The sequence below is a fragment of the Salvelinus alpinus genome, chromosome 25 (genome assembly GCF_045679555.1).
Source record: "Salvelinus alpinus chromosome 25, SLU_Salpinus.1, whole genome shotgun sequence".
NCBI classification, from domain to species: domain Eukaryota; kingdom Metazoa; phylum Chordata; class Actinopteri; order Salmoniformes; family Salmonidae; genus Salvelinus; species Salvelinus alpinus.
This window is the reverse complement of record NC_092110.1, coordinates 46,650,388-46,675,604: the sequence shown is the minus strand read 5'-3', so window position 1 is coordinate 46,675,604 and position 25,217 is coordinate 46,650,388. Positions and strand designations below refer to the sequence as shown.

Below are 25,217 nucleotides of genomic sequence, written 5' to 3'. Positions count from 1 at the left end.
CAGTAGGGTACTATACTGTAAAGGACTCTGGTCAACAGTAGGGTACTATACTGTAAAGGACTCTGGTCAACAGTAGGGCACTATACTGTAAAGGACTGGTCAACAGTAGGGCACTATACTGTAAAGGACTCTGGTCAATAGTAGGACACTATACTGTAAAGGACTGGTTAACAGTAGTGCACTATACTGTAAAGGACTGGTCAACAGTAGGGCACTATACTGTAAAGGACTCTGGTCAATAGTAGGACACTATACTGTAAAGGACTGGTTAACAGTAGGGCACTATACTGTAAAGGACTCTGGTCAACAGTAGGGTACTATACTGTAAAGGACTGGTTAACAGTAGGGCACTATACTGTATAGGACTCTGGTCAACAGTAGGGCACTATACTGTAAAGGACTCTGGTTAACAGTAGGGCACTATACTGTATAGGACTGGTCAACAGTAGGGTACTATACTGTAAAGGACTCTGGTCAACAGTAGGGTACTATACTGTAAAGGACTCTGGTCGACAGTAGGGCACTATACTGTAAAGGACTCTGGTCAACAGTAGGGCACTATACTGTAAAGGACTCTGGTCAACAGTAGGGCACTATACTGTAAAGGACTCTGGTCAACAGTAGGGCACTATACTGTAAAGGACTCTGGTCAACAGTAGGGCACTATACTGTAAAGGACTGGTCAACAGTAGGGCACTATACTGTAAAGGACTCTGGTCAACAGTAGGGCACTATACTGTAAAGGACTCTGGTTAACAGTAGGGCACTATACTGTAAAGGATTCTGGTCAACAGTAGGGCACTATACTGTAAAGGACTGGTCAACAGTAGGGCACTATACTGTAAAGGACTCTGGTCAACAGTAGGGCACTATACTGTAAAGGACTCTGGTCAACAGTAGGGCACTATACTGTAAAGGACTGGTCAACAGTAGGGCACTATACTGTAAAGGACTGGTCAACAGTAGGGCACTATACTTTAAAGGACTCTGGTCAACAGTAGGGCACTATACTGTAAAGGACTGGTCAACAGTAGGGCACTATACTGTAAAGGACTGGTCAACAGTAGGGCACTATACTGTAAAGGACTCTGGTCAACAGTAGGGCACTATACTGTATAGGACTGGTCAACAGTAGGGTACTATACTGTAAAGGACTCTGGTCAACAGTAGGGTACTATACTGTAAAGGACTCTGGTCGACAGTAGGGCACTATACTGTAAAGGACTCTGGTCAACAGTAGGGCACTATACTGTAAAGGACTCTGGTCAACAGTAGGGCACTATACTGTAAAGGACTCTGGTCGACAGTAGGGCACTATACTGTAAAGGACTCTGGTCGACAGTAGGGCACTATACTGTAAAGGACTGGTCGACAGTAGGGCACTATACTGTAAAGGACTCTGGTCAACAGTAGGGCACTATACTGTAAAGGACTGGTCAACAGTAGGGCACTATACTGTAAAGGACTCTGGTCAACAGTAGGGTACTATACTGTAAAGGACTGGTCAACAGTAGGGCACTATACTGTAAAGGACTGGTCAACAGTAGGGCACTATACTGTAAAGGACTCTGGTCAACAGTAGGGTACTATACTGTAAAGGACTCTGGTCAACAGTAGGGCACTATACTGTATAGGACTGGTCAACAGTAGGGCACTATACTGTATAGGACTCTGGTCAACAGTAGGGCACTATACTGTAAAGGACTGGTTAACAGTAGGGTACTATACTGTATAGGACTGGTCAACAGTAGGGTACTATACTGTAAAGGACTCTGGTCAACAGTAGGGCACTATACTGTAAAGGACTGGTCAACAGTAGGGCACTATACTGTAAAGGACTCTGGTTAACAGTAGGGCACTATACTGTAAAGGACTGGTCAACAGTAGGGCACTATACTGTAAAGTACTGGTCAACAGTAGGGCACTATACTGTAAAGGACTGGTCAACAGTAGGGCACTATACTGTAAAGGACTCTGGTCAACAGTAGGGCACTATACTGTAAAGGACTGGTCAACAGTAGGGCACTATACTGTAAAGGACTCTGGTTAATAGTAGGGCACTATACTGTAAAGGACTCTGGTCAACAGTAAGGCACTATACTGTAAAGGACTCGTCAACAGTAGGGCACTATACTGTAAAGGACTCTGGTCAACAGTAGGGCACTATACTGTAAAGGACTCTGGTCAACAGTAGAGCACTATACTGTAAAGGACTCGTCAACAGTAGGGCACTATACTGTATAGGGCTCTGGTCAACAGTAGGGCACTATACTGTAAAGGACTGGTCAACAGTAGGGCACTATACTGTATAGGACTCTGGTCAACAGTAGGGCACTATACTGTAAAGGACTCTGGTTAACAGTAGGGCACTATACTGTATAGGACTCTGGTCAACAGTAGGGCACTATACTGTAAAGGACTCTGGTCAACAGTAGGGCACTATACTGTAAAGGACTGGTCAACAGTAGGGCACTATACTGTATAGGACTCTGGTCAACAGTAGGGCACTATACTGTAAAGGACTGGTCAACAGTAGGACACTATACTGTAAAGGACTCTGGTCAACAGTAGGGCACTATACTGTAAAGGACTCTGGTCAACAGTAGGGCACTATACTGAATAGGACTCTGGTCAACAGTAGGGCACTATACTGTAAAGGACTCTGGTCAACAGTAGGGCACTATACTGTAAAGGACTGGTCAACAGTAGGGCACTATACTGTAAAGGACTGGTCAACAGTAGGGCACTATACTGTAAAGGACTCAACAGTATCTATGTCTGACTGATCCCACTGTACTACCAACCTCTGCTATACAGAGTGAGGTGGAAGAAGTATATCTGACTGAACCTTTTACTCCTTGTCTTACCAGAGCTCACTGACGCAGGAAACTCTGAGGGCCCAGAATAGTTGATACAATAATGCAAGTTTGCAAGTTTAGTTAGTTTGCTATGGGACGGACCCAGTTGATAGTTAGTTTGCTATGGGCCGGACCCAGTTGATAGTTAGTTTGCTATGGGACGGACCCAGTTGATAGTTAGTTTGCTATGGGACGGACCCAGTTGATAGTTAGTTTGCTATGGGACGGACCCAGTTGATAGTTAGTTTGCTATGGGACAGACCCAGTTGATAGTTAGTTTGCTATGGGACGGACCCAGTTGATAGTTAGTTTGCTATGGGACGGACCCAGTTGATAGTTAGTTTGCTATGGGACGGACCCAGTTGATAGTTAGTTTGCTATGGGACGGACCCAGTTGATAGTTAGTTTGCTATGGGACGGACCCAGTTGATAGTTAGTTTGCTATGGGACGGACCCAGTTGATAGTTAGTTTGCTATGGGACGGACCCAGTTGATAGTTAGTTTGCTATGGGACGGACCCAGTTGATAGTTAGTTTGCTATGGGACGGACCCAGTTGATAGTTAGTTTGCTATGGGACGGACCCAGTTGATAGTTAGTTTGCTATGGGACGGACCCAGTTGATAGTTAGTTTGCTATGGGACAGACCCAGTTGATAGTTAGTTTGCTACGGGACGGACCCAGTTGATAGTTAGTTTGCTATGGGACGGACCCAGTTGATAGTTAGTTTGCTATGGGACGGACCCAGTTGATAGTTAGTTTGCTATGGGACGGACCCAGTTGATAGTTAGTTTGCTATGGGACGGACCCAGTTGATAGTTAGTTTGCTATGGGACGGACCCAGTTGATAGTTAGTTTGCTACGGGACGGACCCAGTTGATAGTTAGTTTGCTATGGGCCGGACCCAGTTGATAGTTAGTTTGCTACAGGATATGCGTAGCCAATGTGATCTATAGAATTGTATTTATTTATTTTTTGCTATTTTTATCTAGTTGGCAGTAGTAGTAACTTTTAGATTTGTTTAGTTTATAATTTAGATGAACCAGATGAGACCTGAAGATGTTAAACACTTCCTCTAAATGTGCATACTAATATTTTACGCCAAGTTTCATGCAGTTCTACTCATTTTGCCATGGGGCAATGATACATTTTTGCAGTTTTTAAAGTTAATTTCATGCAATTTGACACATTTTGCCATGGGTGGGAAAGAAATGTTTGCACTTTTAAAGCAAATCTGTAATTCTACACATTTTGCCATGACTTCTGCCATGTTAATTATATCTGAACGCGAGTGACTAACAAAATGGAAGGGGGTCCCCTGGAGGTCAAGCATATTCCCTGCGTGACCGACCGGTCGCTATTCCGCCGGTACTATACCCAGTTTAAGTAGCTGGGTATACTAACTTACCAATCTAAAAATTGTTAATTGATTTTATTAAAACATAGGGTGTGTCTATGGATAAATACATACAAATAATTCAATAGTGGAACAAGTTCCCCTAGTTAAATGCCTCTGGATGCTGCTCATTAGTGGCAGTTATATTTGCATGTGTTTAACTGTCTCTGTTAGGCAGGCTGAGTGTCAATGTTAAACCGCTACGCTAGTGAATTATATTTTTCTCCCTTCGGTGTGGATCAGAGAGGGAGTGAGGAGGATGCGTCCAATTGGCACCCTATTCCCTATATAGTGCATGTCAAAAGTAGTGCACTATAAAGGGAAAAGTGCTGTTTGGGACGCAGACAGGAGATGGTCTTGGATAGGGAGATGGGGACAGGGTGGAGTGTTGTGGTTTCCTGTTTTGGGGAGATTCCGGAACAGATGGGGAGTGTTTATAATCTGTCTGTACAGACTCACAGATATACCCAGGAGCAGGCAGCCCCACACCCGTCCTTCTGCCCCACACCCGTCCTTCTGACCCAAACCCGTCCTTCTGACCCACACCCGTCCTTCTGACCCACACCCGCCCTTCTGCCCCACACCCGCCCTTCTGCCCCACACCCGCCCTTCTGCCCCACACCCGTCCTTCTGACCCATACCCGTCCTTCTGACCCACACCCGTCCTTCTGCCCCACTCCCGTTCTTCTGCCCCACACCCGTCCTTCTGCCCCATACCCGTCCTTCTGACCCACACCCGTCCTTCTGACCCACACCCGTCCTTCTGACCCACACCCGTCCTTCTGCCCCACACCCGTCCTTCTGCCCCACACCCGTCCTTCTGCCCCACACCCGTCCTTCTGCCCCACACCCGTCCTTCTGACCCACACCCGTCCTTCTGACCCACACCCGCCCTTCTGACCCACACCCGTCCTTCTGCCCCACACCCGTCCTTCTGCCCCACACCCGTCCTTCTGCCCCACACCCGTCCTTCTGCCCCACACCCGTCCTTCTGCCCCACACCCGCCCTTCTGCCCCACACCCGCCCTTCTGCACCACTACGGACCTGTACTGTCTCTCTCCTGTGTGTCTGTCCCATACCCGTCCTTCTGCCCCACTACGGACCTGTACTGTCTCTCTCCTGTGTGTCTGTCCCATACCCGTCCTTCTGCCCCACTACGGACCTGTACTGTCTCTCCTGTGTGTCTGTCCCATACCCGTCCTTCTGCCCCACTACGGACCTGTACTGTCTCTCCTGTGTGTCTGTCCCATACCCGTCCTTCTGCCCCACTATGTACCTGTACTGTCTCTCTCCTGTGTGTCTGCCCCACACCCGCCCTTCTGCCCCACTACGGACCTGTACTGTCTCTCTCCTGTGTGTCTGCCTCATACCCGTCCTTCTGCCCCACTATGTACCTGTACTGTCTCTCTCCTGTGTGTCTGCCCCATACCCGTCCTTCTGCCCCACTACGGACCTGTACTGTCTCTCTCCTGTGTGTCTGCCCCATACCCGTCCTTCTGCCCCACTACGGACCTGTACTGTCTCTCTCCTGTGTGTCTGCCCCATACCCGTCCTTCTGCCCCACTACGTACCTGTACTGTCTCTCTCCTGTGTGTCTGCCCCATACCCGTCCTTCTGCCCCACTACGGACCTGTACTGTCTCTCTCCTGTGTGTCTGTCCCATACCCGTCCTTCTGCCCCACTACGGACCTGTACTGTCTCTCTCCTGTGTGTCTGCCCCATACCTGTCCTTCTGCCCCACTACGGACCTGTACTGTCTCTCTCCTGTGTGTCTGTCCCATACCCGTCCTTCTGCCCCACTACGGACCTGTACTGTCTCTCTCCTGTGTGTCTGCCCCATACCCGTCCTTCTGCCCCACTACGGACCTGTACTGTCTCTCTCCTGTGTGTCTGTCCCATACCCGTCCTTCTGCCCCACTACGGACCTGTACTGTCTCTCTCCTGTGTGTCTGTCCCATACCCGTCCTTCTGCCCCACTACGGACCTGTACTGTCTCTCCTGTGTGTCTGTCCCATACCCGTCCTTCTGCCCCACTACGGACCTGTACTGTCTCTCTCCTGTGTGTCTGTCCCATACCCGTCCTTCTGCCCCACTACGGGCCTGTACTGTCTCTCCTGTGTGTCTCTCCCATACCCGTCCTTCTGCCCCACTACGGACCTGTACTGTCTCTCCTGTGTGTTCCAGTTCCAAAACTACTTGCCTTAACAGCAGTTCTACTTCCGATGACATTTTAGTTCTGTGAGTTTTTTTCTTTACATTTTATTCAAGCATCACATGATTCTATGCAGCTGCACGGCCACAAATAGACCATGCAGCTTCATTTTGCACATAGCAAAGATTGCAACTATTTGAACAAAAGGGCAAACAGAAGTTGCAGACAATGTTTATCCACATTCAAGTATAATTTTTTTGCACTTTTATTGAAAATTAAACACAGAAATATCTAATTCATTCAATAAGTAGGAAATCCGGATTCCTCCAAGAAGGATATTCTGGAAAATAAGAAGTTTCAGATGTTACGATCGGGAAAAGTATTGTACTGTTTCAGATACAATATATTGTTAATACCAGGCTATGTTCTATACTGTTTCAGATATATTGTTAATACCAGGCTATGTTCTATACTGTTTCAGATGTATTGTTAATACCAGGCTAAGAACTGTCTGGGTGACGCTGCTTCTCCAACATTAAATCAACACGGTTTATTATAGAGACAAAACAATGCATAGACACATGCTGGTACTAGACTCCCCTCTGTCTGTCTCTGCCCCTGTATGTCCCCCCCAATCCCTGCGCTTGAGCTAAAGCATGCTAATGATAATGCTGTCAGGTGTGTTACTAAAGGGATATATAACATATCTACAGCATACAGTTGAAGTCGGAAGTTTACATACACTTAGGTTGGAGTCATTAAAACTCATTTTTCAACCGCTCCACAAATGTCTGGTTAACAAACTATAGTTTTGGCAAGTCGATTAGGACATCTACTTTGTGCATGACACAATTCATTTTTCCAACAATTGTTTACAGACAGATTATTTCACTTATAATTCACTGTATCACAATTCCAGTGGGTCAGAAGTTTACAGAAGTTGACTGTGCCTTTAAACAGTTTGGAAAATTCCAGAAAATGATGTCATGGCTTTAGAAGCTTCTGATAGGCTAATTTACATAATTTGAGTCAATATAAGGTGTATCTGTGGATGTATTCCAAGGCCTACTTTCAAACTCAGTGCCTCTTTGCTTGACATCATGGGAAAATCTAAAGAAATCAGCCTAGACCTCAGAAAAACAATTGTAGACCTCCACAAGTCTGGTTCATCCTTGGGAGCAATTTCCAAACGCCTGAAGGTACCACGTTCATCTGTACAAACAATAGTACGCAAGTATAAACACCATGGGACCACGCAGCCGTCATACCGCTCAGGAAGGAGACGCGTTCTGTCTCCTGGAGATGAACGTACTTTGGTGCGAAAAGTGCAAATCAATCCCAGAACAACAGCAAAGGACCTTGTGAAGATGCTGGAGGAAACGGGTACAAAAGTATCTATATCCACAGTAAAACAAGTCCTATATCAACATAACCTGAAATGCCGTTCAGCAAGGAAGAAGCCACTGCTCCAAAACCACCATAAAAAAGCCAGACTACGGTTTGCAACTGCACATGGGGACGAAGATCGTACTTTTTGGAGAAACGTCCTCTGGTCTGATGAAACAAAAATAGAACTGTTTGGCCATAATGACCATCGTTATGTTTGGAGAAAATAGGGGGAGGCTTGCAAGCCGAAGAACACCATCCCAACTGTGAAGCACGGGGGTGGCAGCATCATGTTGTGGGGGTGCTTTGCTGCAGGAGGGACTGGTGCACTTCACAAAATAGATAGCATCATGAGGTAGGAAAATGATGTGGATATATTGAAGCAACATCTCAAGACATCAGTCAGGAAGTTAAAGCTTGGTCGCAAATGGGTCTTCCAAATGGACAATGACCCCAAGCATACTTCCAAAGTTGTGGCAAAATGGCTTAAGGACATCAAAGTCAAGGTATTGGAGTGGCCAGCACAAAGGCCTGACCTCTAACCTATAGAAAATGTGTCGGCAGAACTGAAAAAGCGTGTGCGAGCAAGGAGGCCTACAAACCTGACTCAGCTCTGTCAGGAGGAATGGGCCAAAATTCCCCCAACTTATTATGGGAAGCTTGTGGAAGGCTACCTGAAACGTTTGACTCAAGTTAAACTATTTAAAGGCAATGCTACCAAATACTAATTGAGTGTATGTAAACTTCTGACCCACTGGGAATGTGATGAAAGAAATAAAAGCTGAAATAAATAATTCTCTCTACTATTATTCTGACATTTCACATTCTTAAAATAAAGTGGTGATCCTAACTGACCTAAGACAGGGAATTGTTACTCTGATTAAATGCCAGGAATTGTGAAAAACTGAGTTTAAATGTATTTGGCTAAGATGTATGTAAACTTCCGACTTCAACTGTAAATGCCATATTGAAATGCCTTATTGTTTTTCCTTAATGCTCCAGTTCCCAGTTTGGTTCCAGAATAGCACTTCACCTAAAGGAGATTGGGACACATAAAGAATAAGTCAAGACATTATCCCGTGACTGGTGTTTTATCACAGGACACAACGCTTTACTTTGTTGCAATGTTATTTAGTTGTTGTTTAGTTCATCACACAAGAAGAAACCCCATTGTGTTCATACTAAGGTAATAAGCAGAAACCCCATTGTGTGCATACTAAGAGGTTATAAGCAGAAACCCCATTGTGTGCATACTAAGAGGTTATAAGCAGAAACCCCATTGTGTTCATACTAACAGGTTCTGAGCAGAAACCCCATTGTGTTCATACTAACAGGTTATGAGCAGAAACCCCATTGTGTTCATACTAACAGGTTATAAGCAGAAACCCCATTGTGTTCATACTAACAGGTTCTGAGCAGAAACCCCATTGTGTTCATACTAACAGGTTATGAGCAGGAACCCCATTGTGTGCATACTAACAGGTTATGAGCAGAAACCCCATTGTGTGCATACTAAGAGGTTATGAGCAGATGAAGATTCTGTGGAATGCCAAAAAGCCAAACCTTGAAACCTAATGAACATATGGAGGTTTGATTCACTGTAATTATTGAATTATGAAGCCGCTGTTACTAAATGTGTTCCCGTCTGTTGAGCTGTCATTCCCTTGTCATAGTGGAATGTTAGCACAAACAGACTGGATTTCTCCAGGCTAAACTGTTATCCTATCTCTAGATGTTCTTGCACTACCCTCCTCTTCACAAGCGTAGAAATAGAATGATGGTCAGAACATACAGGGACTTCAGAAAGTATTCAACCACCTTGACTTGTTCCACATTTTGTTGTGTTAAAGTGGGATTAAAAGGGATTTGTCATTTTTTGTCAACTATCTACACAAAGTTCTCTGTCAAAGTGGAAGAATAAAACACTAATATATCTTGATTTGTTAAGTGTTCAACCCCCCCCGAGTCAATACATGTTAGAATCACCTTTGGCAGCGATTACAGCCGTGAGTCTTTGAGTCTCTAAAAGCTTTTCACACCTGGATTGTTCAGCATTTTGCCCATTATCCTTTTTCAAACCATTCAAGCTCTGTCAAGTTGGTTGTTGATCATTGCTAGACAACCATTTAAGTCTTGCCATAGATTTCCAAGCTGATTTAAGTAAAAGGTTTAACTTGGCCACTCAGGAACCTTCAATGTTGTCTTGGTAAGCAACTCTTGTAGATTTGTCCTTGCGTTTTAGGTTATTGTCCTGCTGAAAGGTGAATTAATCCCCCAGTGTCTGTTGGATAGCAGACTGAACCAGGGTTTCCTCTAGGATTTTGCCTATGTTTATGGCAAGCATACCCACAACATGATGCAGCCATCACCATGCTTGAAAATATAAAGAGTGGTACTCAGTGATGTGTTGGATTTGCCCCAAACATACCGCTTTTTATTCAGAACAAAACGTTTGTTTCTTTACCAATTGTTTTGCAGTATTACTTAAGTGCCTCATTGCAAACAGGATGCATGTTTTGAAATATGTTCTATTCTGTACAGGCTTCCTTCTTTTCACTCTGTCAGTTAGGTTAGTATTGTGGAGTAACTACAATGTTGTTGATCCATCCTCAGTTTTCTCCTATCACAGCCATTAAACTCTGTAACTGTTTTAAAGTCACCAATGGCCTCATAGTGAAGTCCCTGAGTGGTTTCCTTCCTCTCCGGCAACTGAGTTAGAAAGGACTCCTGTATCTTTGTAGTCACTGGGTGTTTTGATAGACCATCAAAGTGTAATTAGTAACTTCACCAGGGATCAATGTCTGCTTTAAAAAATAGATATCTGCCCTTTGCGAGTCGTTGGAAAACCTCCCTGGTGTTTGTGGTTAAATCTGTGTTCCAAATTCACTGCTCGACTGAGGGACCTTACAGATAATTACAGAGATGAGGTAGTCATTCAACCATCATGTTAAAAACTTACTGCACACAGAGTGAGTCCATGCAACTTATTATGTGACTTGTTAAGCACATTTTTGCTCCTGAATTTATTTGGCTAATTGTAGACTTGATTTTTAATAAAGGATTTGAATACTTATTGACTCCAAATAAATGTCAGCTTTTCTTTTGTAATTCATTTGTAAATGTTGAAACATGATTCTACTTTGACATTATGGAGTCTGTAGATCAGTGACACAATCTCAATTTAATCAATTTTAAATTCAGGCTGTAACACAACAAAATGTGTAATTATGTCAAAGGGTGTGAATACTTCCTGTATATGATGGTATGCATGACACATTGCATGACTTGTTCTTCCACCACACCTTACAATGATAACACGGCTTCTATTTTGGTCTGAATACAGAAGACCGATCTTTGGAACATCTTTTAGAGGGTGTTTTTCCCATTGACGAGAAGCAGGAATCGGAATTCAATTGACATGAAATGTAGATCAACTTTTCAATTTACATTTGTTGTTGGGCATGTAATGAGCCTAGAGTAGCCAGTAGCCTAAGCTAAGCATTCAACTACTAGCTAAGATTTAAACTTTTTTTTAAATATCTATTTTTTAAATTTTATATCTACCATATGACACTCTTGAATAAGGCAACAATTCACAAGCAAAAAAAAGAGGACGGTGTCTTTCATAGATCATTTGTAAAAATCCAAATAACTTCACAGATCTTCATTGTAAAGGGTTTAAACATGGTTTCCCATGCTTGTTCAATGAACCATAAACAATTAATGAACATGCACCTGTGGAAACGGTCGTTAAGACACTAACAACTTACAGACGGTAGGCAATTAAGGTCACAGTTATGAAAATCTAGGACACAAAAGGGGCCTTTCTACTGACTCTGAAAAACACCAAAAGAAAGATGCCCAGGGTCCCTGCTCTTCTGCGTGAACATGCCTTAGGCATGCTGCAAGGAGGCATGAGGACTGCAGATGTGGCCAGGGCAATAAATTGCAATATCCGTACTGTGAGACGCCTAAGACAGCGCTACAGGGAGACAGGACGGACAGCTGATCGTCCTCGCAGTGGCAGACCACGTGTAACAACACCTGCACAGGATCGGTACATCCGAACATCACATCTGCGGGACAGGTACAGGATGGCAGCAACAACTGCCCGAGTTACACCAGGAACGCACAATCCCTCCATCAGTGCCTGTCCTCAATAGGCTGAGAGAGGCTGGACTGAGGGCTTGTAGGCCTGTTGTAAGGCAGGTCCTCACCAGACATCACCGTCACAACTTTGCCTATGGGCACAAACCCACCGTCGCTGGACCAGACAGGACTGGCAAAAAGTGCTCTTCACTGACGAGTCGCGGTTTTGTCTCACCAGGGGTGATGGTCAGATACGCGTTTATCGTCGAAGGAATGAGCGTTACACCGAGGACTGTACTCTGGAGCGGGATGGATTTGGAGGTGGAGGGTCCGTCATGGTCTGGGCCGGTGTGTCACAGCGTCATCGGACTGAGCTTGTTGTCATTGCAGGCAATCTCAACGCTGTGCAACGCATGACTCCACCAAATTTACTGACGACACGACGGTAGTAAGGCCTGACCACTGGTGACGTTGAGACGGCTTACAGGGAGGTTCGGTGACCTGGCAGTAAGACCAAGGAGCTGATGGTGGACTACAGGAAAGGGAGGCGAGTACGACGGGGCTGCATTGGAGCTGGTCGAGAGCTTCGAGTTCCTTGGTGTCCAAATCACTAAGGACTTAAAATGGTTAAAACATGCAAACAGTCGTGAAATTAAAATGGTTAAAACATGCAAACAGTCGTGAAATTAAAATGGTTAAAACATGCAAACAGTGAAAAAGGCTCTTCACTCCTCAGGTGGAAACGGCTCTTCATGCTGACTCTATACACGCTAATATACCATCTTATTTTACGCTGCTGCTACTCTGTTTATCATATCTATCCTGATGCCTAGTCACCTTACCCCTATACTTATCTAACCCTAACACTCCATTATCCCTGCACATTGGAAATATGGTACTGACTCTGGAACTGACCCTGTATACACTCTATGGTTTACTTTCTCGTGTTCTTATTTCTCATGTGTTTTTCTTCTACTTGACTTTGTTGTGTGTATTTTATTGATTGTTGGGAAAAGAGTTAGCAAGAAAGGCATTTCATTGTACTTGTGCACGTAACAAACTTGAAACATGAGAAGTATATTTTTTTGGGGGGGGGTTATGTGTCAGAGGTGTATTTCTGGTGGGGTAATTCTCTTTACCAGTCATACTCCTGTGTCCTGGCTGTCAGCCAATCATATTAGAGCAGATGATACTTTCCCATGAGTCATTCTGTATGTCACTGAGTTCAACTGTATCACACCAGTTTATTAGGTATACCACCCTGTTAACACAAAAAATGGTTCGCGTACAGACAGTGAGTCACGTGGCTTGCTACATGAAACAGGCAGACAGCCTTCGAGGTATTCACGTACTGTTTGATTGAACGGGGGGATGGGCAAAACAGGTGACTTTGAGCGTTGTATGATCGTCTGTACCAGGCGTGGCAGGCGTGCCAGTTCCAGTATCTCAGAAATATCCGACAAAGAAAATAATTCCAGTCAGCGGCAGTCCTGTGGGCGATGAGAGGTCAAAAGAGAATGGCAAGGATTTGTGCGAGCTAACATGTGGGCTACAAACAGGCAAATAACGGCATCTCGGAACGCACAAGTCGTACAGGTGGGCTATTGCAGCAGATGGACCACACCGGGTTCCACTCTTATCAGCTAAAAAACAAGAAGAAGCGGCTCCAGGGGGTGCGCGATTACCAACACCGGACAATTGAGGAGTCTAGTTTTGGTGAAGACCTTGCCTGGTCCAACGAATCGCGGCTCCTGTTGCATCATGCTGATGAAGGATTTGGCGTAAACGGCATGAGTCCATGGCCCCATCCCGCCTGGTGTCCATGGTGGTGTAATGGTGTGGGGAATGTTTTCCTGGCACTTGTTAGGTCTCTTTCATACCAATTGAACAATGTTTCCATGTCCCGAAGAATTTGGGCCGTTCTGGAGACAGAGGGGTCTGACCTGGGTACTAGATGGGTGTACCTAATAATAAACTGGGGGACATCTAGCTGGTCGCATCGGCCTGTCAGAACAGCAGCGTCGGGCTCAAGGAGGAAGTGTGTGTCTCTTTGTTAACTGGTGAACAATCTCTAATATTAAGGAGTTCTCGAGGTTCTGCTCTCCTGAGTAAAAATACCTCATGATAAGCTGTAGAACATACTATTACCAAGAGAGTTTTCATCTATATTCTTCGTAGCTGTCTATTTACCGCCACAAACTGATGCTGGCACTAAGACCACACTCAACAAGCTGTATAAATCCATAAGCAAACAAGAAAATACTAATCCAGAGGCGGCGCTCCTAGTGGCCGGGGGTTTTAATGCAGGGAAACAGAAATAATGTTATCATTGACTCAGTACTGGTACTCTGTGTATAGAGCCATGTTATCATTAACTCAGTACTGGTACTCTGTGTATAGAGCCATGTTATCATTGACTCAGTACTGGTACTCTGTGTATATAGCCATGTTATCATTGACTCAGTACTGGTACTCTGTATAGAGCCATGTTATCATTGACTCAGTACTGGTACTCTGTGTATAGAGCCATGTTATCATTGACTCAGTACTGGTACTCTGTATAGAGCCATGTTATCATTGACTCAGTACTGGTACTCTGTGTATAGAGCCATGCTATCATTGACTCAGTACTGGTACTCTGTATAGAGCCATGTTATCATTAACTCAGTACTGGTACTCTGTGTATAGAGCCATGTTATCATTGACTCAGTACTGGTACTCTGTATAGAGCCATGTAATCATTGACTCAGTACTGGTGCTCTGTGTATAGAGCCATGTTATCATTGACTCAGTACTGGTACTCTGTGTATAGAGCCATGTTATCATTGACTCAGTACTGGTACTCTGTATAGAGCCATGTAATCATTGACTCAGTACTGGTGCTCTGTATAGAGCCATGTAATCATTGACTCAGTACTGGTACTCTGTATATAGAGCCATGTTATCATTGACTCAGTACTGGTACTCTGTATATAGAGCCATGTTATCATTAACTCAGTACTGGTACTCTGTGTATAGAGCCATGTTATCATTGACTCAGTACTGGTACTCTGTATAGAGCCATGTTATCATTGACTCAGTACTGGTACTCTGTATAGAGCCACATCTGTAAACTACCCACCCAATTTACCTACCTCACCCCCCATACTGCTTTTATTTATTTACTTTTCTGCTCTTTTGCACACCAGTATCTCTTCTTGCACATGATCATCTGATGATTTATCACTCCAGTGTTAATCTGCTAAATTGTAATTATTCGATTTATTGCCTACCTCATGCCTTTTGCACACATTGTATATAGATTCTCTTTTTTTCTACCATGTTATTGACTTGTTTATTGTTTACTCCATGTGTAACTCTGTGTTGTCTGTTCACACTGCTATGCTTTATCTTGGCCAGGTCGCAGTTGCAAATGAGAACTTGTTCTCAACTAGCCTACCTGGTTAAATAAAGGTGAAAAAAATAAATAAAAATTGACTCAGTACTGGTACTCTGTATAGAGCCATGCTATTGTTACTCATTGTGTATTTATTATTACTTTTCTATTCTCTATTTTCTTTCTCTTTACTTTGTTGGGAAGGGCCTGGGACTAAGCATTTGACTGCTAGTCACACCTAGCATCTGATTTAAGTGGTTCAGATCTGTCATTTACAATAACACTAGCTAATAGCAGTTGGGCTGGTTTCAACAGCAGCATATCTACACAATGAATGTAAGAATTTCCCATGAGTCATTCAGTACCTGACACAGTTCAAGGCCACTATATGTTTTAAAGTTACTGCCCGTTTTAGAGCTACGGTCCGTTGTTTTAGAGCTACGGCTCGTTTAGAGATACTGCCTGTTTTAAAGCTACTACCTGTTTTAGAGATACTGCCTGTTTTAAAGCTACTACCTGTTTTAGAGATACTGCCTGTTTTAAAGCTACTACCTGTTTTAGAGATACTGCCTGTTTTAAAGCTACTGCCCGTTTAGAGATACTGCCTGTTTTAAAGCTACTACCTGTTTTAGAGATACTGCCTGTTTTAAAGCTACTGCCCGTTTAGAGATACTGCCTGTTTTAAAGCTACTACCTGTTTTAGAGATACTGCCTGTTTTAAAGCTACTACCTGTTTTAGAGATACTGCCTGTTTTAAAGCTACTACCTGTTTTAGAGATACTGCCTGTTTTAAAGCTACTACCTGTTTTAGAGATACTGCCTGTTTTAAAGCTACTGCCCGTTTAGAGATACTGCCTGTTTTAAAGCTACTACCTGTTTTAAAGCTACTACCTGTTTTAAAGCTACTGCCCGTTTAGAGATACTGCCTGTTTTAAAGCTACTACCTGTTTTAAAGCTACTGCCCATTTAGAGCTACTGCCCATTTTTAGAGCTGGTGCCCGTTTTAAAGCTACTGCCTGTTTTAAAGCTACTACCTGTTTTAAAGCTACTACCTGTTTAAAAGCTACTGCCCGTTTTTAAAGCTACTGCCCATTTAGAGCTACTGCCCTTTTTTAAAGCTACTGTCCGTTTTGGAGCTACTACATGTACCTGTTTTTAAAACTCAATATTTTATTAGCAGCAGCCTATATATGAATGGTTAAGTCGTCTCATGTTTGAAGCTACTCCCTTTTTGTGATGTTTTCAGCAGCACAGCGGCATGTCTACGAATGGCCTGCCAATGACCGTGTTACGCTGTTGTATCAAGGCCAGCCAGTAGCCACTCATTGTTAGGCTGTTTTCCTGGTGGTTGTTTTGCCAGGGTTTAGAAGAGGATGTGTCCCAAAATGGCACCTTATTCTCTATTTAGTGCCCTGCACTACTTTTGTTTTTACCAGAGCCCTATGTAGGGAATAGGGTGCCAGTAGTGCCCTATGTAGGGAATAGGGTGCCAGTAGTGCCCTATGTAGGGAATAGGGTGCCAGTAGTGCCCTATGTAGGGAATAGGGTGCCAGTAGTGCCCTATGTAGGGAATAGGGTGCCAGTAGTGCCCTATGTAGGGAATAGGGTGCCATTTGGGATGCAAAATATGTCTGGGAGAGGAAAACAGGTCTGATAACAATAACAAAGTGCCAGAATGTATCATGGGAAATCTGAAAACACACACACACACTGGAGCGGGGTCTCGGGGTGTGTGTTTAGTCCCTCCCTGGACGTGAGGCCAGATTAACCTCATTCACATGAACAATAGTTTAATTCAGTCTCTCCTCGGTCTCACCTGACACCTTTACGTCTCCAGCTCAAGGAAACAGTCCATTAATGCACTCTATTGGTGTTTAATGGGGTATTTGTTTGCATAGTGTTGCCATTGTTTTGAGACTAGATTGTAGAATAATAGTGAAGACATCAATACTATGAAATAACACATATGGAATCATGTACTAACCAAAAATGTGTTGAACAAATCAAAATATATTTTCTATTTGAGATTCTTCAAAGTAGTCACCCTTTGCCTTGTTGACAACTTTGCAAACTCTAGGCATTCTCTCTCTCTGAGGTATTATCAGGTGTGCCATAATGAGGACCGCCACAGGAAAGGAAGACCAGAGTTACCTCTGCTGCAGAGCCTCAGAAATTGCAACCCAAATTAATGCTTCACAGAGTTCAAGTAACAGACACATCTCAACATCAACTGTTCAGGGGAGACTAAGTGAATCAGGCCTTCATGGTTGAATTGCTGCAAAGATACTATTACTAAAGGACATCAATAATAAGAGACTTGGTTGGGCCAAGAAACATGAGCAATGGACATTAGAACCGTGGAAATCTGTCCTTTTTGTCTGATGAGAACAAATTTGAGATTTTTGGTTCCAATTGCCGTGTCTTTGTGAGATGCAGAGTAGGTGAACGGATGATCTCTGCACGTGTGGTTCCCACCGTGAAGCATGGAGGAGGAGGTGTGATGGTGTGGGGGTGCTTTGCATCCCATCTGGTTTGCGCTTAGTGGGACTATCATTTGTTTTTCAACAGGATATTGACCCAACTCATCTCCAGGCTGTGAAAGGGTCTATCAGATGACCTTGCCTCCACAATCACATTTACATTTACATTTAAGTCATTTAGCAGACGCTCTTATCCAGAGCGACTTACAAATTGGTGCATTCACCTTATGATATCCAGTGGAACAACCACTTTACAATAGTGCATCTAACTCTTTTAAGGGGGGGGGGGGGGGTTAGAAGGATTACTTTATCCTATCCTAGGTATTCCTTAAAGAGGTGGGGTTTCAGGTGTCTCCGGAAGGTGGTGATTGACTCCGCTGACCTGGCGTCGTGAGGGAGTTTGTTCCACCATTGGGGTGCCAGAGCAGCGAACAGTTTTGACTGGGCTGAGCGGGAACTGTACTTCCTCAGAGGTAGGGAGGCGAGCAGGCCAGAGGTGGATGAACGCAGTGCCCTTGTTTGGGTGTAGGGCCTGATCAGAGCCTGAAGGTACGGAGGTGCCATTCCCCTCACAGCTCCGTAGGCAAGCACCATGGTCTTGTAGCGGATGCGAGCTTCAACTGGAAGCCAGTGGAGAGAGCGGAGGAGCGGGGTGACGTTCCTCATCTTACTCCTCCGCCCCTCCCCTCCTTCGTCGTCCTCATAGTCTTCCTCCCCGCCGCCATCGCTCGGCAACCGGTTCCTCATGCGGGAAACGGGGCCGTAGCCGCTCACAATAGTGGAGGCAGAGTCTTCATCAGAGTCACCCGACCTCAACCCAATAGAGATGGTTTGGGATGACCGCAGAGTGAAGGAAAAGCAGCCAACAAGTGCTCAGCATGTGGGAACTCCTTCAAGATTGTTGGAAAAGCATTCCAGGTGAAGCTGGTTGAGAGAATGCTAAGAGTGTGCAAAGCTGTCATCAAGGCAAAGGGTGGCTACTTTAAAGAATCTAAAATATATTTGGATTTGTTTAATACTTTTTTGGTTACGACATGATTCCATATGTGTTATTTCATAGTTTTGATATCGTCAATATTATTCTAGTAATAAAATTTAAAAAACCTTGAATGAGTAGGTTTGTCCAAACTTTTGACTGGTATTTGTATGTTTAGAAATCTCTCTTGCCATCTCTACCTATTGAACTAGAACAAATCCTTGCTCATTAAGCCCTCTACATATGATCCAGTCTGAAGTGATCTTGTTCTTGTCCCTCTCTCTGTTCCAGGTGGTACAAGTTGAACTCCAAGACTGGGAAGAAGGAGAAGGAACGAGGGGACATCCAGGTGACGGTGCAGTTCACCAAGAACAATCTGACAGCCAGCATGTACGACCTCTCCCTGGGTAAGGACAAGCCCCGGTCCACCTTCGGCAAGATCAAGGACCGCATCAAGGGCAAGAAGAGGAGCAGCAAGGACTCTGATGAAGACTCTGCCTCCACTATTGTGAGCGGCTACGGCCCCGTTTCCCGCATGAGGAACCGGTTGCCGAGCGATGGCGGCGGGGAGGAAGACTATGAGGACGACGAAGGAGGGGAGGGGCGGAGGAGTAAGATGAGGAACTTCTTCCTGCGAGGGAAACTGAGGAAGTCGTCTGATACGAGGTCGAGCACGTCGCTAGGGTCGGAGAGTAGTGAGTCGTCGTCGAGGGGAGGGAGTCTCAGTCCCACCGCTGGGATCTCTGTAGTGGTGTCTGACCTGTCTAACTCGCCTAGCAACAGCAGCAACTTCACAGCAGACAGCCCTGGTGAGAGGAAACCATCATATATACCTAGTTATTCCTTCTAGTGGAATATAATAAGAGTACATGGCCCGTTAAGGCCAGATTTTTCTTCAAGATGTTCAAGTGTTTATAGTTGACCAGCAGGGTCAAATAATAGTCAGTGGTTGTAGAGGGTGCAACAGGTCAGTACCTCAGGACTAAATGTCCGTAGGCTTATCATAGCCGAGCATTTGAGAGGTAGAGAAAAAGAGAGTCACTCAGTCAAAAACAGCAGGTCCGGGACAAGGTAGCACGTCCGGTGAACAGGTCAGGGTTCCATAGCCGCAGGCAGAACAGTTGAAACTAGAGCAGCAGCACGACCAGGTGGACTGGGGACAGCAAGGAGTCATCAGGCCAGGTAGTGCTGAGGCTTGGTCCTCAGGTCCTCCGGGAGGGAGAGAGGGAGAGAGTTGTGAGAGACAGCTGTAGAGCTCATCACTCCCCCTAACTGCTAGGGGGCCAGAGGCAATTTCTCGATGCCAACACATCTTTCTAGCTAATTTACACGCTGAAGCTATGTTGTGCTTGGTGACCTCTGACTGTTTTATCCTAACATCGTTGGTGCCAACGTGGATAACAATATTCCTATACTCTACGCTCTGCAGTTTTAGCCAGCACCATCTTCAGATTAGCCTTAACGTCGGTAGCCCTGCCCCCTGGTAAACAGTGTATGATCGCTGGGTGATTCGTTTTAAGGCTAATACTGCGGGTAATGGAGTCGCTAATGACTAGGGTTTCAATTTGTCAGAGCTAATGGTGGGAGGCTTCGGCGGCTCAGACCCAATAACAGGAGAAAGAGAGACCAGCCTCCGATTCGTTGCTTAATGGGGAGAACCGGTTGAAAGTTTGTCGCTCCTCCCCACCAGCCTCCACTGAGAGATAGATAGATAGATATCTAAGTGTACAAAACATTATGAACACCTTCCTAATATTGAGGGGCATGGACTCAACAAGGTGTCAAGCGTTCCACAGGGATGCTGGTCCATGTTGACTCCAATGCTTCCCACAGTTGTATCAAGTTGTCTGGATGTCCTTTTGGTGCTGGAGCATTCCCGATAGCCACGGGAAACAGTTGAGCGTGTAAAAAACCCAGCAGCATTGCAGTTCTTGACACACTCAAACCGTTGCGCCTGGCACCTCCCGGTCTTCCCCAAACTGTTGCCACAAAGTTGGAAGCACTAGAATGTCATTGTACGCTGTAGCGTTAAGATGTCCCTTCACTGGAACTAAGGGGCCCGAACCATGAAAAACAGCCCCAGCCCACTATTTCTCATCCACCAAATTTTACAGTGTGCACTATGCATTCAGGCAGGTAGCGTTCTCCTACCACTCCACTACCACCATCAACCACCCCACTACCACCATCTACCACTCCACTACCACCATTTACCACCCCACTACCACCATTTACCATCCCCACTACCACCCCTCTGCCACCATTTTACCACCATTTACCACCATTTACCACCCCACTACCACCATTTACCACCCCAATACCACCCCTCTGCCACCATTTTACCACCATTTACCACCATTTACCACCCCACTACCACCATTTACCACCTCACTACCACCCATCTGCCACCATTTTACCACCATTTTACCACCATCTACCACCCCACTACCACCATTTACCACCCCACTACCACCATTTTACCACCATTTACCACCATTTACCACCCCACTACCACCATTTACCACCCCACTACCACCCCTCTGCCACCATTTTACCACCATTTACCACCCCACTACCACCATTTACCACCCCACTACCACCCCTCTGCCACCATTTTACCACCATTTACCACCCCACTACCACCATTTACCACCCCACTACCACCCCTCTGCCACCATTTTACCACCATCTACCACCCCTCTGCCACCATCTACCACCATTTACCACCCCACTACCACCGTCTACCACACCACTACCGCCATCTACCACACCACTACCACCATCTACCACTCCACTACCACCCCACTACCACCATCTACCACCCCACTACCACCGTCTACCACTCCACTACCACCATCTACCACCCCACTACCACCACCTACCACCCCACTACCACCACCTACCACCCCACTACCACCATCTACCACCCCACTACCACCATCTACCACTCCACTACCACCATCTACCACCCCACTACCACCATCTACCACCCCACTACCACCATCTACCACCCCACTACCACCATCTACCACCCCACTACCACCATCTACCACCCCACTACCACCATTTACCACCCCACTACCACCATTTACCACCCCACTACCACCATTTTACCACCCCACTACCACCATTTACCACCCCACTACCACCATTTACCACCCCACTACCACCCCTCTGCCACCATTTTACCACCCCACTACCACCGTCTACCACCCCACTACCACCGTCTACCACCCCACTACCACCATCTACCACCCCACTACCACCATCTACCACCCCACTACCACCATCTACCACTCCACTACCACACCACTACCGCCATCTACGACACCACTACCACCATCTACCACCCCACTACCACCATTAACCACCCCACTACCACCATTTACCACCATTTACCACCCCACTACCACCGTCTACCACCATCTACCACCCCACTACCACCATCTACCACTCCACTACCACCCCACTACCACCATCTACCACCCCACTACCACCATCTACCACCCCACTACCACCGTCTACCACTCCACTACCACCCCACTACCACCATCTACCACCCCACTACCACCATCTACCACCATCTACCACCCCACTACCACCATCTACCACTCCACTACCACCATCTACCACTCCACTACCACCATCTACCACCATCTACCACCCCACTACCACCGTCTACCACCCCACTACCACCGTCTACCACCCCACTACCACCGTCTACCACTCCACTACCACCATCTACCACCCCACTACCACCATCTACCACCATCTACCACCCCACTACCACCATCTACCACTCCACTACCACCATCTACCACCATCTACCAACCCACTACCACCATCTACCACCCCACTACCACCATCTACGACCATCTACCACCCCACTACCACCATCTACCACTCCACTACCACCATCTACCACCAGCTACCACCCCACTACCACCATCTACCACCCCACTACCACCATCTACCACTCCACTACCACCATCTACCACCATCTACCACCCCACTACCACCATCTACCACCCCACTACCACCATCTACCACTCCACTACCACCATCTACCACCATCTACCACCATCTACCACCCCACTACCACCGTCTACCACTCCACTACCACCGTCTACCACTCCACTACCACCATTTACCACCCCACTACCACCCCTCTGCCACCATTTTACCACCATCTACCACCCCACTACCACCATTTACCACCCCACTACCACCATTTTACCACCCCACTACCACCATCTACCACCCCACTACCACCATCTACCACTCCACTACCACACCACTACCGCCATCTACCACCCCACTACCACCATCTACCACCCCACTACCACCATCTACCACCCCACTACCACCGTCTACCACTCCACTACCACCCCACTACCACCATCTACCACATCTACCACCCCACTACCACCATTACCACCCCACTACCACCATTACCACCCCACTACCACCATCTACCACTCCACTACCACCATTTACCACCCCACTACCACCATTTACCACCATCTACCACCCCACTACCACATTTACCACCCCAATACCACCATTTACCACCCCTCTGCCACCATTTTACCACCCCACTACCACCATCTACCACCCCACTACCACCATCTACCACCCCACTACCACCATCTACCACTCCACTACCACCATTTACCACCATCTACCACCCCACTACCACCATCTACCACCCCACTACCACCATCTACCACTCCACTACCACCATTTACCACCATCTACCACCCCACTACCACATTTACCACCCCACTACCACCATTTACCACCCCACTACCACCCCTCTGCCACCATTTTACCACCCCACTACCACCCTCTGCCACCATTTTACCACCCCACTACCACCATCTACCACCCCACTACCACCATCTACCACACCATCTACCACCCCACTACCACCATCTACCACCCCACTACCACCATCTACCACCCCACTAACACACCACTACCACCCCACTACCACCATCTACCACCCCATTACCACCATCTACCACCCCACTAATACCCCTCTACCACCATCTACCACCCCTCTACCACCATCTACCACCCCTCTACCACCATCTACCACCATCTACCACCCACCTACCACCATCTACCACCCACCTACCACCATCTACCACCATCTACCACCCCACTACCACCATCTACCACCCCACTACCACCATCTACCACCCCACTACCGCCATCTACCACACCACTACCACCATCTACCACTCCACTACCACCCCACTACCGCCATCTACCACACCACTACCACCATCTACCACTCCACTACCACCCCACTACCACCATCTACCACCCCACTACCACCATCTACCACCCCACTACCACCATCTACCACCCCACTGCCACCATCTACCACCCCACTACCACCATCTACCACCCCACTACCACCATCTACCACCCCACAACCACCATCTACCACTCCACTACTACCACCATCTACCACCCCACTACCACCATCTACCACCCCACTACCACCATTTACCACCCCACTACCACCATTTACCACCATCTACCACCCCACTACCACACTTACCACCCCACTACCACCATCTACCACCCCACTACCACCATCTACCACTCCACTACCACCATCTACCACCCCACTACCACCATCTACCACCCCACTACCACCATCTACCACCCCACTACCACCATCTACCACCCCACTACCACCATTTACCACCCCACTACCACCATTTACCACCCCACTACCACCATTTACCACCCCACTACCACCATTTACCACCCCACTACCACCCATCTGCCACCATTTTACCACCCCACTACCACCATTTACCACCCCACTACCACCATTTACCACCCCAATACCACCCCTCTGCCACCATTTTACCACCCCACTACCACCGTCTACCACCCCACTACCACCGTCTACCACCCCACTACCACCATCTACCACCCCACTACCACCATCTACCACCCCACTACCACCATCTACCACTCCACTACCACACCACTACCACCATCTACCACCCCACTACCACCATTAACCACCCCACTACCACCATTTACCACCATTTACCACCCCACTACCACCGTCTACCACCATCTACCACCCCACTACCACCATCTACCACTCCACTACCACCCCACTACCACCATCTACCACCCCACTACCACCATCTACCACCCCACTACCACCGTCTACCACTCCACTACCACCCCACTACCACCATCTACCACCATCTACCACCCCACTACCACCATCTACCACTCCACTACCACCATCTACCACTCCACTACCACCATCTTCCACCATCTACCACTCCACTACCACCCCACTACCACCGTCTACCACCCCACTACCACCGTCTACCACCCCACTACCACCGTCTACCACTCCACTACCACCATCTACCACCCCACTACCACCATCTACCACCATCTACCACCCCACTACCAACATCTACCACTCCACTACCACCATCTACCAACCCACTACCACCGT

At 46.6% G+C, this 25,217-nt stretch overlaps 1 protein-coding gene across 4 annotated transcripts in view; it reads left to right on the top strand.

The window, feature by feature from the left end:
• The window catches only part of LOC139554040 (rab11 family-interacting protein 5-like), an 88,448-nt gene that overhangs the window by 22,472 nt on the left and 40,759 nt on the right, over positions 1-25,217 (top strand). For all 4 annotated transcript variants that reach the window (XM_071366944.1, XM_071366943.1, XM_071366946.1 and 1 more), the window contains exon 2: positions 19,004-19,521. In XM_071366944.1, the coding sequence (XP_071223045.1) occupies positions 19,004-19,521 (518 nt within the window). The remainder of the gene's footprint in view (positions 1-19,003; positions 19,522-25,217) is intronic.